The 15,675-nt window shown below is 38.3% G+C and overlaps 1 protein-coding gene across 3 annotated transcripts in view; it reads right to left on the reverse strand.

Moving 5' to 3' along the window:
• The window catches only part of bcas3 (BCAS3 microtubule associated cell migration factor), a 224,822-nt gene that overhangs the window by 167,571 nt on the left and 41,576 nt on the right, over window positions 1–15,675 (reverse strand). For all 3 annotated transcript variants that reach the window (XM_079611583.1, XM_079611582.1, XM_079611584.1), the window contains exons 14-15: window positions 9,827–9,960; window positions 4,362–4,626 (exon numbers count right to left, since the gene is read on the reverse strand). In XM_079611583.1, the coding sequence (XP_079467709.1) occupies window positions 4,362–4,626; window positions 9,827–9,960 (399 nt within the window). The remainder of the gene's footprint in view (window positions 1–4,361; window positions 4,627–9,826; window positions 9,961–15,675) is intronic.

The raw sequence follows: 15,675 nt of genomic DNA on the forward strand, positions 1-15,675 counted from the left end.
GGCTACCGCGTCTCAGCTTTTCTTATCAATCATTTATTTCTGCTGCCTCCGTTCACGCTCATTGACCCAAAAATGAACAAAACCCACGGAAAAGCTAACAGAAAGTGACGCTGATAGCCTTTTCTTTTTTTGTGTCTGATAAGTAATCACAGCGGAAAAGGATTTAAAAGTGCGACAAACACAAAAACAATTTTTCGAAGACGGAAAATGCCGTTTCCTAGAGAGGAAAAATATGTTTGTTTTTTATTTGTAGAAATCCTGTTATTATACTATTATACTGTTTAGCAAACCAACAATTGCACTACCGTTCAAAAGCTTGGGGTTTTATTTAATATAAAAATTAGACTTTTATACAGCAAAGTATATATTTAATGGATCAAAAGTGACAGTAAAGACTTTTTTTCGCATTGTTTTACAAAAAAAACTTTACATTCATCAAAAAATCCTAAAATATTTGGATCACAGTTTCCATAATAATATTAAAAAGCACAACTGTTTTCATGTGACACTGAAGACTGGAATAATGGCTGCTGGAAATTCAGCTTTGCCATCACAACCATTTTTTTTTTTACATTTTAAACTATCTATTAAATCTACTAAAATAGAAAAGTTATTTTAAATTGTAATAATATTTCACAGTATTACTGTTTTTACAGTATGTTTTAACAAATAAACAAACAAAGCCCCTGGTGAGCATAGGAGACATTTAAAAAAGCATTAAAACAAAAGTTTTATTCTCACAGGCTATGCAAATTCCTAGTTTAGCTTAAAGTCTGAATAAGTGAATGCTAAAAGTGTGAAGGGAAATGTGTGATTTGTAATACATTGAAATGCCTAAAAAAAAGAAATATTGAATCACTGATTTGAAAATGAAGCAAACAATTCTGGCAGGATATGCGAGCGGCTCAAGCATTCCAGCTCCGAGTATGAGCCCATAGGAGAGGCCCTCAGGGACCACGGAAAAGTGCAAACCACTTTGTCTCCCTCTCTCCCCCACACCGTTTCATCTTAATTCAAAAGCCACATCCTGCTATCCTCCCATCTTTTGGCTTAAGGAATTATAGAATGATCCTTTAGGTTATAAAATCCGGACAGTCCAAGGTTGCCTCTAAGGCATACGAACTGCCTCAGACTTCTGTTTCTTAGATTTCCCCATCCTGTTCCCAGTACAAAAAAACGTCACCTCAGAACCCTGTTGTCAAAGTGGCTCATCGGGCTGAAGCTGATAGGACTAATTGTTGACAGGTGCTTCTAATGCCCCACTTTGAAAAGTGAGTCTGATTTACGACAGGGCTTCTATGGCCCACTTTCACGGCTGCCGGTAACATCCCAACACGAGACGCCAAGCATTCCGGCCCTGTGATGTCACAGCCTTGCTCATCTCAAAGTGAAAACAGACTAAAACATATTGATATTTTCTTGGAGACAGTCAAAAGAAAAGATGAGTCACTCAGATTGATTATATTGATTATTTAAAATATATATATAAATTTTAACTTTAAAATGTGACGCTCATGGTTTCATAGTGTAGTTATTAATAGCATGATTATTTTAAAAATAAGAACATATATAAAAGATTACATTTTTATATCAGCTAAAAATCAGCAAGAAGCAATGCAGTGGCCAAAAAAATAATTTGAAGCTTTTATTATTGCTTTAGATAAAAGTGTCTTTTGCATTTTTTTATACAGATCAATACATAAAATAAATACAGACATACATTAATTTATTCGTATTGCTTACATTTATTGATTCACTCTCATTTTTACCAAACTGACGAATTTGGTCACTGCATAGCATCTTGGTGATTTTCAGTATTTTAAAGTTAAAATTCAAACTACTTTTTGAGGTGAAGTGGTTCAGTATGATGTTATTTGCTATACGACTTCCAAAATCACACATGGGGAAGAGGTACGAGCCTTGACTCGCTCGTGTTGCCAGATCTTGCTAGAAAAACAGTGAGCAAGAACATGCTCACAAATCACAATAAACCAAATAAAATCCAAATGCTTTATGCTGAAAATAAAACCCAAATATTACAACTCACACCTGCTCACTTTAATAGCTCTGTAAACTTGATCGCTTTATAAGACAAGCTTAAATAACAAGCCCAAAAACGCTTATAATAAGTGGACATGGAAACATTGCAAGAGCATGCTCTGTGAAGCAATCATAATCATAAACAAAACACGACACCTCCGTTGACTGTGCTTTAGTTAAAATTGCTGAACTTAACTTGTCTTTTCTCGCTGTAATATTTCATTGGTGTTTCGTACACACACGGAACGATAATTTAGGGGACTCACTCCTGTATTTAAAAGCGTTTGTTACTACTGAAACTTTACAGTGTGTGTAAGCGGCCAGAGTAAGCAAGGCTCTCTTGAACCCTTTGGAAAGCTCTGCAAACACCCTGCAACTGACCAGTCTCCTGTGTCCGTATCAGCAGGGTGCCTTCGGCGAGTACAGGGGTATTGATTAATCAGACCTCTGCTTTGTGGAGTGCTGATGGGCAAACAACACTGACAGGCGTGCCAGCTCTTGTGGCAATCAGCACAGACATGAGAAGTGTGTGTGTCAGTGGGTGTGTATGTACGTAACAGTCAGACGTGGTCAGAGTGTGTGTGTTTGCAGCCAGGGACAGTGTTTGACAAACATTGCAGTGTTGTGACAGAGGTCAACAGGCTCGATCATAGGGTCTGCTAGGGTGACTCGATTAACTCCTGAATGGCCAGGATACACTTACTCTGTTTCAAATTCTAGTGAGGTGCCAAAAAAAAAAAAAAAAAGGGCTATTATTCCTTAACTAAAACAAACTATTTAAAACATTTTTGTTAATTAAAATATAGCTGAAATAAAATAAAATATAAACATTAGATGGAAAAACGAAACTTAGAAATGTTGATTGAGCCACTAAAATTACAAACTGAAAATAAATAACAACTAAAACAGAAATAAAAGTAAATGAACCCTAAATGGTATTATTTGTAAAAAAAATAAAAATAATAATAATAATAATAATAATATATATATATATATAAAAGAACATACGTACATTACTAAAAAAAAAATATCATATAAAAACTGAACATATAAAAATAAAGGCTAATTAAAAATATTCTAATAAAACTCAATGAATTATAACACTATTGAAAATCATTTCAAGATGTTGGATAAAGCATGGGCCTTGTGTGGCCATGGGTCAGTTATGAATGAACATTTATTTGATTCAATGCTATAAAAAAAAATATATATAAATAGTTTATTAAAAATGAGTAATTAAAAATTTATTATTTTACCCAATATCAGTGTGTGCTATATATTTTTATGCTTATTAGCTAATCATGCAGTTACCTTAGTAATCTGCTAACGTCAAACTCTACTAAAATCAATTTTGGGTTGAGTCTCCAATAAGGGTGCTCTGATTGATCATTATCGGCCGATAATAGCTTTATATAGTTTGATCGGTGGTCTCTATAAAGGCAGATCAGAAGAGTTGATCAGATTTTGTTCTATGTGCAGCTAAAATTGATTCACTACATTCATCGGTCTGGCAGTTCTACCAGATTTTGGAAAAGGAAAAAGAAATTTGCAACGTCTTTATGGAGAGAGGAGACAACGCATGTGTGATTTTAGTGCATGTCTTTCCTTCACAGCGGTGTGCTTTCGTTCCTACCTAAAAGCCCAAACTTCCAAATCAGCTAGATTAGTAATTGTCATAAAATACAGTCTACTGTTGCTAAACTGCAGAATGTGCTCGATAATAAAGAGAGTTATAAAAACTGCATTAAGCCACAAAAGAGAAACTTTTCTCCAGGCGTCTTTCTGTGTGTGAGACGGAGTGGAACACGGACAAGCAAAGTGAACTTTGAGCTTCGGGTTCACGCCTAAACAATGGCCAAATACTCACAGAAATGTGTCAAAATGCCCGGCTTGGTGAGTATTCACTTAAACACTGCCAGCTATGTCTTAAGTGAGCATAAACAGTTGGGAAATAAGATGCATGTGTGTCAGATACTGGATCTGTGCAATAGGTCTTAAAGTGACAGCAGCCTAATATTCCAGCTGCTGTGTGTCATTCATGTTAAAACAACAAAAGACATAGAATAGTATTATTTATTTTATTGATCTGTAATCTGTGATCCGCCCCAAAAATCCTTTACACAGCCCCCTTTAGTCTCTCAAGCAGAGCAATTTTTGTGCCGCATGCAGAGTTGTTTCCCATGTTGAACCTTTCAAATCAGTCACTTAATAGTTTCCATGACAGTTAGAACAGAACGACCTATTATAACTACTGTAACTAACTAATGAAGCACTGCAACTGTGCAGTCACAGAAAGGCATAATTTGCTAGTGTTTACTAACCATGTAGTGGTGATCCGGATGGGCTACTTGAAAGGCCAGGAATGGGGCTACATCGGCCGCCCTGTTTGATGCTCAGCTCTTGCTCAATTTCCTCCAGTCCGGCACTCTTCTGGAAGCGGCTCATGCGATTGACCACACGGGGAGACATATGTGTGCGTGCACATGGCGCTCCACCATATGGGTTGATGGGAAAGACATGCGAGGTGCCACGAAGAGTGCTGATCACCACCCAGCGGCAGTCATGGCTGAAGCAGATGTCCTGCACCTAGAGTGGTTAGAGAAGAGATATGAATATAAGCTCAATATAATAAGCTCCTTTGGTTAGGAATCAAAAATATAAAATCATCATTTAAAATTAATAGTATTGTCATTACAGAAAGTTGTTTGACTGTAGCATCTTGGGTGAACAGAACATTAAAGTAATTCCTTCAAAATTTTCTTTTTTATTGGGATGTACATTCAAGTGAAAGGCCATATTTGAAAAAATATATATATATATTAATTAGGACGGGGACCTCTATCCATCAGTTTTTGAATTCGATATAAAAGCAAATCTGAATGTGAGCTTGCAGTCGACTGTAAGAAAGGGCCAATTAAAAATGACCAGCTCAAAAATATGAATCATTCACAATAAGATTAATAACAAAATTAAATTGGATAGGATGAATCTTTATTTCATGCCAACTTTAAGGAACGCAACATGAGTTCTTTAGGAATTGTCTCTGGTGTTGCAAGTCGTGACATTGTGTTTTCATAAATAGCTTCTGGTAAAGACAAAAAGATATAATCTTTAAAAAATGTGTTCTGGAATGGTTGAAAGGAATTAAAGTGAGGTGTTGGTAATCACAGCAAGGTGCTGGGGTGGACAGGTTTCAAAATTGATCACCAGATATTGGTTACTGCCATGAAAAACCTGAATTTCTAACCGGCTTTTGTATTTATTAAACTCTCACCCCCGACAAACCATCAAACTGCCAAAACAGTGCTTCCTGTGTGTTTTATAAACACAATAACACATCCTGTGTTACAACCCCTATGTTCAGTCTATGCTATTTTAAAAACTGTTGGTCTATGTATTTATGTGCAAGATGGGCGGTCAAACCCTGTTTTTTCAGCAATCTTGTGCCATGAGCTTTGTTTTATAAGAGAGCATCTTGAAATCCTGTTCTATCTGTTTTAGAACACAAGAACTTGTCCTAAAGTAGCTCTATGGTGGGCTTTCCCCAAAACATGGTCCAGAAATCGTACACTTGACTTTACCAAACAGCACTCTGCTATCAGCAAGGTTCAGCTAATGGCTTTTTTATGGCACTTTTTATGGATAGCCATCAGCTACTGGAATGCAGCTGTCTGGAGATCTGTCTGATTCTAGGTCATTCGGCTCTATCTGTCTCAGATCAGTCTCAAGCCGAATACGCCGACCCGGAGATGAGCAAACGAGTCAAGATCAGTGACCACTTCCTGTTCAGGGACAACGCCAATCTGTTCATTTTCCCTAGTGGTGTAAAAAATAAGATTTAGGCAACCAAAGACAAGGACTGGGATATTTCAATTGGTTAATCAGACACACATCAAATGAGGTGTTTGGCCAGTCATGTGCTACTCAGAACAGCTAAAATGGTGTATGGCTTCAGGCAACGCGGGCTGGTAGGTTATTTACCTTCACGCACACTAAGGTCAGCCCGGAGCAGGTTGGGAGTCCAGATAAGGCCGGGTGCCTGTGTCCGCCCACGAGGCATTATCACTCCTTTTATTTGTTCTGCTCAAGATAATGCGTCTTGGAGGGTGCTTGCTTTATGCAGTTTGCACTGTTTACAATGCCAGATCAAAGCCAACGCATGGCCAGGCAGCAAACCTGGCATGAGCCGGTGACAGATTAACCACCTTTCTCATCTCAGCAGAGCTGCGGGCCACCATGGCCCTGTGCTCACAAAGGAGGGAAAATGAGAATGTTTTACACACTCGGTTCCAGCTCTCTGCCATGCCTGGAGGTACCGGCTAAGGTAATCACACCTTCAATATAAGGAGCAGGTACGAGAGGAACATAAACTTCACCCACGGGCCAGTACCCAGCTTGCAATTCTGCATTTTTGACTCACTCAGAGTGCACTTGAAGGGTAAAGGGACAAAGCGATTTCAGAAACAAAAAAAAAAGAAGAAAAAAAGAAAGAAAATACTATAATGGACATAATATTTTTAAAAATGGCATTAGTAGTTAAAAACACACACTTTAATTGTTATGTCTTTTTATAGACATAACACTTGATTGTGCTGCAGTTATATGGCACTCATATGAGAATAACATACAGTGAAACATTTACATTTACATTTATGCATTTGGCAGACGCTTTTATCCATAGCGACTTACATTGCATTATCCTATACATTTATACATAGGTATGTGCAATCCCCTGGGATCGAACCCATAATCTTGCGTTGTTAACGCAATGCTCTTACCACTGAGCTACAGGATACACTTTTTATTCCACTGCAGTGTTAATATTTGTCATGTAAAGAAGGATTTAAATTGGGGAAATATGTCTGGCATGCTTTTAGACATCGAACGTAAGAGTGAGAGTCTATGAACTAGAGCAGAGATCAGGTTTGTGTGCATATCCAAACATGACACTAGCTGAGTAAGTAAGGGTCTAGGCCCTTTCGGAATAAATATTAGTTCTACTTAAGCAAATAAAACCTTACAATTTGCCAACTGAAGGAGATATTGTGGTGGAACAGCTGCAAGGCTGAATGGATGAAACAGCATTTAGGAGAAAGGAAAACTAAATCACTGCAGTTATTTCCCAAACTGATTTGTGCAATAACCCAATAGATCACAAAAGTAAATTAAACTTTTAAGCACCCAGATAGATTACCAAGGCTTGGCAGACGCTAATGATCAGATCATGTCCTTAGATGTCCGCTTAAACTATTCAACCTGAGTAGTGTTACATAAAATACAAAAGGCATGTAGATTTGACCATCATCTATCGGTTTAAAATACTACCATACTAAAAGAATGATCAATATGTTTGATTGAGACCATTCATTGGCTTATTTGGCTAGTAAAAATAAAATAAAATAATTAAAAATAAAATATTAAAAAGTAGAAAAATATTTAAATGAAAGGAAAGGAAAGGAAAGGAAAGGAAAGGAAAGGAAAGGAAAGGAAAGGAAAGGAAAATAAAAAATGTGGGGCAATATTTCAAATTGTATTACTTGCGGACAGATGTGCTGTCAGTTCTCCAAACAATCAAAAAATACAAAGGTTTCTGTTTCAAAAAACACTATTAGTTGTTCTAGATTGGTCATTTATAAAGCTGGGCTAAAATGGGCTACATTCAGCGCTGCCCAAGGTCTATTTCCAGGGATTTAAGAAAGAGTTGTGTAAAGTCACAAGCGCAACCATGTTGTCCCAGTGGGAATGTCCTCTTGTCCATGACCTTATAGCCTAAGATATCATAGGTGTTACAAGTCCCAAGCTTGACCCCAAGGTGCAAGAGTAAAAGCTCGGTCAGGGCAACAATCTAAGCTCTCACCAGCCGTCTGAGGTATTTTTAGCAACTTTTCTCTTTTTTCAGCCATGGTGATTGAAAACACATTGGCAACACTAATAGTTTCAGGTCTTCAGATTCCAGAGTGTTGAAAACTAAACGTGGGAGCCACAGGGGAGGAAGTTTTAGAATAAGCAAAGACTAACTGCTGAGAGCCCAAATATTTCATGTGAATCCATGTAATTTTGCTTTGTACTGGGGGCAAATGTTCTCCAGGTACAAAAAATACCTTTTGACCTTTTGTTGATGGACAGTTATAACTGCCAAAAATAAATAAAGTCAAGAACTGACTAAACTTAAAATATATATATTAAATTTGAACAGTAACACAATTTCAAGATACATTGACGCTCACATTTAGCATCTATAACACAGTAGCGAGGGGTCATGTATCTTATAGTCAGGTTTAAGATCAAACAGATGGGTCATACACACACTTTTTGTCGAACACACACTACAAAAGAGCCAGAAACAGCAGTGCTGGAGCTCAGTTGTACCAAGCCTTATGTCTCTTGACAGTATTTAGATAACACGCAAGGATTCACCAACGATGAAAAGCATGTTCAAATTGCACATTTCCAGAGCCATAGAAGCACAGGCAACTGTAAACAGTTGTGGGTGGGCTACAAAGACTTTAAATGATTATGCTAATGATTAAAAGAGTCCGGAAAGGCAATATTTCATCTCAATAACTCCCCCGAAAATAGCGTGAGCGTACATAGGCATGTGTGTGAAAGCAAGGGATGGGACGGGGAGCTTTGAAGTTTGACTTAATATCCCACACTGTCCATGTATTACTTGAACGCAAGACAGCTTCTTTTTTTGTTGATGTATATTCCATTTGGAGTATGAGTTTATGAGTTTGGACCAGTGGCGTAGCCAGAATTTTATTTTTGAGGGGGCCACAAAATATTACATTATATATATATATATATATATATATATATATATATATATATATATATATATATATATATATATATATATATACATACCGTATATTAGGTATAACAGTATATTACCTGTATTTTCATTGCATTTTTAATTTTTAAAAATGATTGGGCAGAGAAACTAATAGAATATGAATAAAATGCGTTGGCTTCTCAAATAGATATTTCCTTGCCTAATTGTGCCTGTTAAAATGTATTGTAGGAGCTACTGTTACTTTCATTGTTCATATTATTGCTCTGACATATTTTATCTTTAATTTAAATTTAATTTAATAGCATAATGTATATTTAGAGCTGCTCCAGCAGGGTTCAACCTTTGTTAACATTGAGGAAAAAGACAGCAGTAGGTTTATTAGACTGTTGTCACTTTAAGAGCTGCTCGTATCCAATATACTGTTGCAAACACATGTTTTCTTTTCACCTGTCTAAGTTCACTTAAGACATTACAGACCATGTTTCACAAGGATACTTACCTATATGGGCATGTTGACATAATTATGTGTGAATTTGTCTGTTAAAGCTCAAGAAGACATGAAAAAGAACTCGATTCAATAGGTTTTTCACGCGCTGTCCAAGAGGCAGCTTTTCTGGGCACGCACTTCGGATGTTCTCTCTCTCTCGCTCGTTTTACGGACAATTAACGTTTTTTAACTATATACCTTGTTTTACTTTTTTTGCTATTGCCATACTGACCGAACTACAAACATTCCAGCCATGTCTATGAAAAAGGGATGTGCGCTCGACGAGCTTATGCGTCTGTGCCGCTGTGCACTCAATCTATTTTTGTTTTATTTTAGCAATCAGAAATCTGACATGTACTGTAAATGATTGGGCCTAGGCCCACCCAGGCCCCCTTGTGTCTACGCTACTGGTTTGTACCATATGTATGTACTAAAGGACAGTGCTTTTAAGGTAAGTAAGGAAAAGCTTTTATGTAAATGGGGACATACACAGGTATTCTTACCTTAGCCTCAGTCTCTCCTCTGTGAAGAGTGTATAGATGATGAACTGCACTCTGGGAAGACGCCCATGGGTGAGTCAAGATTTGGAAAACATGGAAGTCATGGCCAAGGGTGTCTGTGGTCACCAATAACATACCTGTAGATCAGAGAAGAGACATTTATTTTACAATATTGTACCTTCCAAGCACTATCAATTAAACACTACTTCCCTGTGTTTTGGTGACACAGGAAGTGTTGAATTGAGGGCTGTCAATCTATTTTAAAAAAAGCTATGCAAATAATTAAATTTGCAGCAGCATGATGAAGGGCACATAATTGGCATAAATATATAACGTAGCCACAGGAAGTGGGAATTTTCGATTACATTCATTTGAATTTTTATGAATTCATTTTATTATTTATTGCATTCATTTCTGCACTTAATATGGACCGCTTAATGCAAGTAACACCGCTTTTTTTTCCCCACTTCCTGATGCTACACAATGTTTTTCCCCACTTCCTATAGCTTGTGTTATATGTTCATGCTAATTATGCACCCTTCATTATATTGCTTTCTTCAGCCCCATTAAGCAAATGTTTATTTATTTTTTCAGAACTAGTTATATGGTCAATTTTATTGGGGTATACCATTTTGCATTTGGGGACCAGCAATGTGACCAAAATCAACTGTGGTCTAGCGATTAGTCTGTGTGCTCCAACAAACTATAAATTGAAAGTGTTAGGAAGGGCCATACATGTTGTGGTCCACTATATATATATATATATATATATATATATATATATATATATATATATATATATATATATATATATATATATATATATATATTTATATATATATATATAATCATGTCAACACTTTACTTGCTACAATGCAAAAGTTCTGGGCTTAAACGGAGAACAAAATGCAAAACAATGGAAACAGATTGCCTATAAGTATTGAGCATTTCATGAGACACGTTTACATGGTTGTAAAAGGGCAGTCGAGTTCCACTGCAACTTGTGTTCTAGAATTAACTGCATGCCAAGATCTTCCCTCAGCTGTCAGGGCCAGAGTATGTGGATCTGTTTTAAACACAACCGCAGGAGAACCCAAGTGGAACCTCTGATGACAGGGCCTCTCATTTTCCCACTTTTATTTGAAGTAAGTGAAACTACAGAAATTATAAGCTCTTACTGTAAACAACACACTTACGAAACCACAGCACAAGAAAAAACCCGAAGCGAACCTTCATGGCAACGCAACCCCGCATACAACTTGTTCCTAAAAACAGTGTGACAGCTCTACAGGCTATTTTCCACACACATGAAAGTCTGGTCACTACCGCTTTGGAAAGTTTCTCCAACACTACGATTAAGATGGATTTAGCCACTGGCTCTCGATCTCACTGCTGTAATTTAAGATGACAATAATTAGTGATTTTCCAATCCTGAATCTCTAATGCAGAGTTCACAGACGGGTTTAATTTGTGGCGAGTATTTATTGGGTGGTCTGACAAATCTAAAAATGAGGATATTGTTTGAAGATCAGACAAACTCTTACACAACCATGACAATGGAACAGCGGCAGTCCTAAATGAGCTCATCCGCCCTATTTCTGCCTATGTTATTTTCATTTTCACACTTCGGAGTAGCATCTGCTTTAGGTGTGGCTTTGCCATCTCATTGAGCGGTAAGACAGGAAGCAAGGGGAATGGGCCGTGGCAGCGAAGGAAAGGGTCACGCTGAGATTGCGCCTACGAAAAAGAAAAACAGAGTCGGCCAGTGAATAAGACAGCGGTTAGCTATTTATGCTGTATCAGAAGACTAAACCAAGTTATGGCCTGGCCATAAACTAACCCACGCCCCAAATGAGGTGCCAAGCCACAAGAAGCATTTGCGTCAACTGGGAATACATGGAAAAGAGTGCCTTCTAATTATAGAGGCTACAAACGGAAGCGCAGAGTGATTAGGAGTTTAGGCGCTGCGGTATGTTTATCTGGGAGCTTCCTCTCCCTCACCCCGCCGCCCTGCCGCTCTCGCGCTCACCCTGGCTTTGACAGATGAGGCTTGGCCAGCTTGTTGGGACACAAGTTTGCTGATGGTACACTCTGCTCTCCAAAAGCCAGTGGAGAATGGAAACCAAGCGCTGGGGCTTTTGTGGCCTTGTCGAAATACAGGGCCTCGCAAAGAGGCGTCAGTTGGTTAGCCTGTGGGAAGCTAAATTAAAAAGAGAGCTTCTCTGTGCTGGTAAGCTTCCATAAAATTTCAGGAACCGAAGATGTTAAAGCAATTTTTGACACATACTATTTATAACACCTCGTCCATATTTATGACTTTTAACTAGACACTGTGTGGGCAACCATATTTAGATTTCAAATATTTAAAGAACTAATGGGATAGTTCACCCAAAACTTAAAACTCAAAGTGTGGAACACAAAAGAAGATATTTTGAAGAACCTTGGGGTTCAAACAACATCGGACCCTATTGACTTTCAATGTATAAACAAAAAATAAATACAACTGATCTTTTCAAATGTTCCACAAAAGAAAGTAATTTAGTTTAGGAATGACATGAAGGAAATTAAATGAAGATTAAAATATTTGTATTATCCATTTAAATACCCGTTGCACCCATTAATGTACACATACTGGATTCAGCTAGACTAAAAAAATTGTTTTAATACCTGGCTCATTAAAACTTCACTGCTTTCTGGAACATAAACAGGTGCACTCTGACCAATGAGAGGACTCGCATTTCGAGTTTCACTCACATGTTGCTCAGTGAAAGTGAACCAAACCATAGAGGCAACACTGTAACAATTTAAGTTCCTGTTTAAGTAACACCCTAAAATGTAACTTTTTTTACAAAGTTTTATTGAAAAGTGTGTAAATTTGTATTTCAAAACTTCTGAAATAATAAATCAAAAGCAGTTCACTTCCACAAGTTAGGACGGATTGCATTGATATTAACTGCAAAACACACCGCAGTTCATATGAAACGCAGATTTGGCTGTTTCACAAACACGCAATTCGACAAATCGAAATTTGACACCAAAAGACCTTGAGTCTGCACCAAAAGCTGTAGTGAGTGACCATGGCTTCCTTTTTCATAGTTGTGTTGTTCTCCCCTTAACAAGTCTTTAAACAAAACATCTGCTGAACTTCCACACAGCGATGTTTTATTTTTAAAAGTGTCTGAGCCATTCTCCCCGACCGACTCCGATGATCTCAGCAGCCCGACAAGCAGAGGCCTCCAACTTGGCAAAGTCTGAGAACTGAAACAAAAGTATCCCTTTCAAATTAACAACACTCGCCTAAGACCTTTGAAAAAGAGGAAATCTCAAATTATAAACATGTGGATAAACCTTTAAAAGGGCGGACGCTAGAAATCGTTGTGCTCTAATACCGCAGACACGAACTTTACGTAAGAAAAAAAAAGAACAAATAAACACATCAATCACTGTGTTTTGTCCTTGTGGCTGCCCGCATTAGTTGTAAAAGCACAACCCTGCGTGCGTGTGTTTGTGGTCCTTTGTGAGTCCATTGGACGGCTTCCTCTTCTGTCATGCTGCACTTGTGGAGGTGTTTATGAAAGCTGTGGAACACACACACACACACAGGGTTGCACATCTCACATCAAAGCCGCCCACTCAAGCCTGGAGCAAGCAACACTCACTTAGTCCAGAGGCCACCCTTACTCCAACCATCAGATAACAGTACGAAGAAGAGGAGGAGACCGGCATGGGTCAACATGCAGTCAATAACTTGTTAATCTTTTACAGACTAAGTGAGAACTTCTAAAAGCTGGGCTGTTTGATCCCAACCTGGAGGCGGCTTGTGTTTGTGTGTGTGGAGTCGAGGACGGGGTGGCAGATTGGGGCCTGGCGCGGTGACTGTGCAGTGTTTCGCGGTGAGCCGGGCAGATGTAATGCCGTCTCCAGTTTCCATTCCTCTGGGCAGCAGGGATGACTGCTGCGGATTCCAGAGGGGGCTTGTGAGCACGTCTCACAGGCTCGTGTGGCCAGGGATACTGTTTATCTAGGCACGCTGGTACCAAGGATATGCTTTTTAAACATGGTACACTGCTCCTGTGGGCATGCTGGCTGGAGAGGCACTCAACGCTCTTAGCTACGAAACCACATCCACAATTCAATTGAGGGCTTTGAGGAAGAAAAGGGGAAAAACTTGGTGGGAGGAGGAAAAAGGTGCCCACGGTTCATTTGATGCACATTCGAGTGTAACGAAGGAGAATGTTTATGTATTTGCTTTACAGCCATACCACCTGTAAGCGCTTGAATATTAATAGATCATAAAGGCCTTTCTCGGCAGGAGGCAATCATTACTTAAATACAACACTTCACCGAAATTCTCCTTCTAGAGAATCAGTGTAACCAAGGTGACCACGAGGTCACATCCATTAAGGAAGGATGGAAGTGTAGGTTATCACTAGGCCCACACAGAATCTGCACACTTTTTTACTCACATTTCCTGAGCTGATTGTGGGAGGAAATCTGTTTCATTATGGGCATCAGACTTTTCTGGAATGAATGAGATATTATTTATTGCGATTTTTTGTTGCTGTTGTAATAACATTAGAAAAGAATTAAATATTTAAAAACAGATGTGTACTGTCAAACATCAACATTTTTACAACACATGTAAGAGTTACACGAAGATGATTTCCCTATGTGTTGCCACGGAGGTCTGGAGAGAAAATAAAAATGGATTACAACTGCGGTAGAAGTTTTTGATATTAGAAGATTAGAAGATAAACCAGTCAGATTAGCATTTTTACAATTTGCTGCAGGCCAAATTATAATTTTATGTACCACAAAAAAAACTTGTGTGAGGCATTTGGCGAGTGCTAATTGTGAACGCTGCCTTTTACATCACTTAGTCTTTAGGTAACAATTCGCTCTTTTAGGTTCTTCTTATGGATCTGTCTACGGCCACAAAATGCAGCTGATGCTTGACAGCAGTGCAAATCTATTTCACGCTCAGTGGTACAAAAGCACAGTCTCCTTGAAAAGCTTAGTCAGCCTAAAACAGGCCTTTTTGTGATTTTTAAAAGCCCCAAATAAATGAGCTAAACCACAATCTCTAGATAAGAGTCTGACTGCAGAAAGGAGGAGTAGAGAGTAATCCTTTCTCAGGAAACAGACAGTCGCTATAATCTCTTTCCATTTCAGTGCTCTCTTTTATTTTAAAGGGTTCTGTTAGCTAATTAATCCTCTGAAACATTTACCACAGCAAATACGATTTCACAATTCTTTATGCTGCGCTTCCATGTTAATGCCCTTAATTTGAGGGGCGACCTTAAGATTTTCTTAGGACAATGGATCATTCATTGGAGCTGAGGTGTTTGGAAAACTAACGTCGGATGTTCCTTGGGAATCTGGTGGAACTTTTGGAGACTAAAGCCAACCGGCCAAACTAACTAATACAACTGCTAAAAAGCCTCTGAGCGTAAAAGCATAAAGCTGTCAGCAAAAACGTGGTCCACACAGGCAATCAATCCTACAAAAACAAACTAGTAACTAGAGGTGAAGAAGAGAAGTAACTCTCCTCAGGTCAAGAGGAATGAAAGGGGGAGATCAGGGAGGGTGTTTCCATTGAAGCCTTAAAACCAAAGTGCCTGACCGAGGTTTTACAACTACAAACTGAGGTACCGACATCCCAAGACACCACTTTTACCACCTTTTGGAAACAGCATTAAAAACAGCCAAGAGACTGTTTTGACAAACTGAGACAAACTTTTAGCTTTTTTGTTTGACAGTTAACTTAATATAGTTGGATATGTTTGTTTGTTGCATATATTTGTTTTTTGTTTTTTTACAGAAAATCATAAACAGTCATCTTTATTAATGCT

This window comes from Phoxinus phoxinus (assembly GCF_949152265.1).
Source record: "Phoxinus phoxinus genome assembly, chromosome: 4".
Taxonomy (NCBI): Eukaryota; Metazoa; Chordata; class Actinopteri; order Cypriniformes; family Leuciscidae; genus Phoxinus; species Phoxinus phoxinus.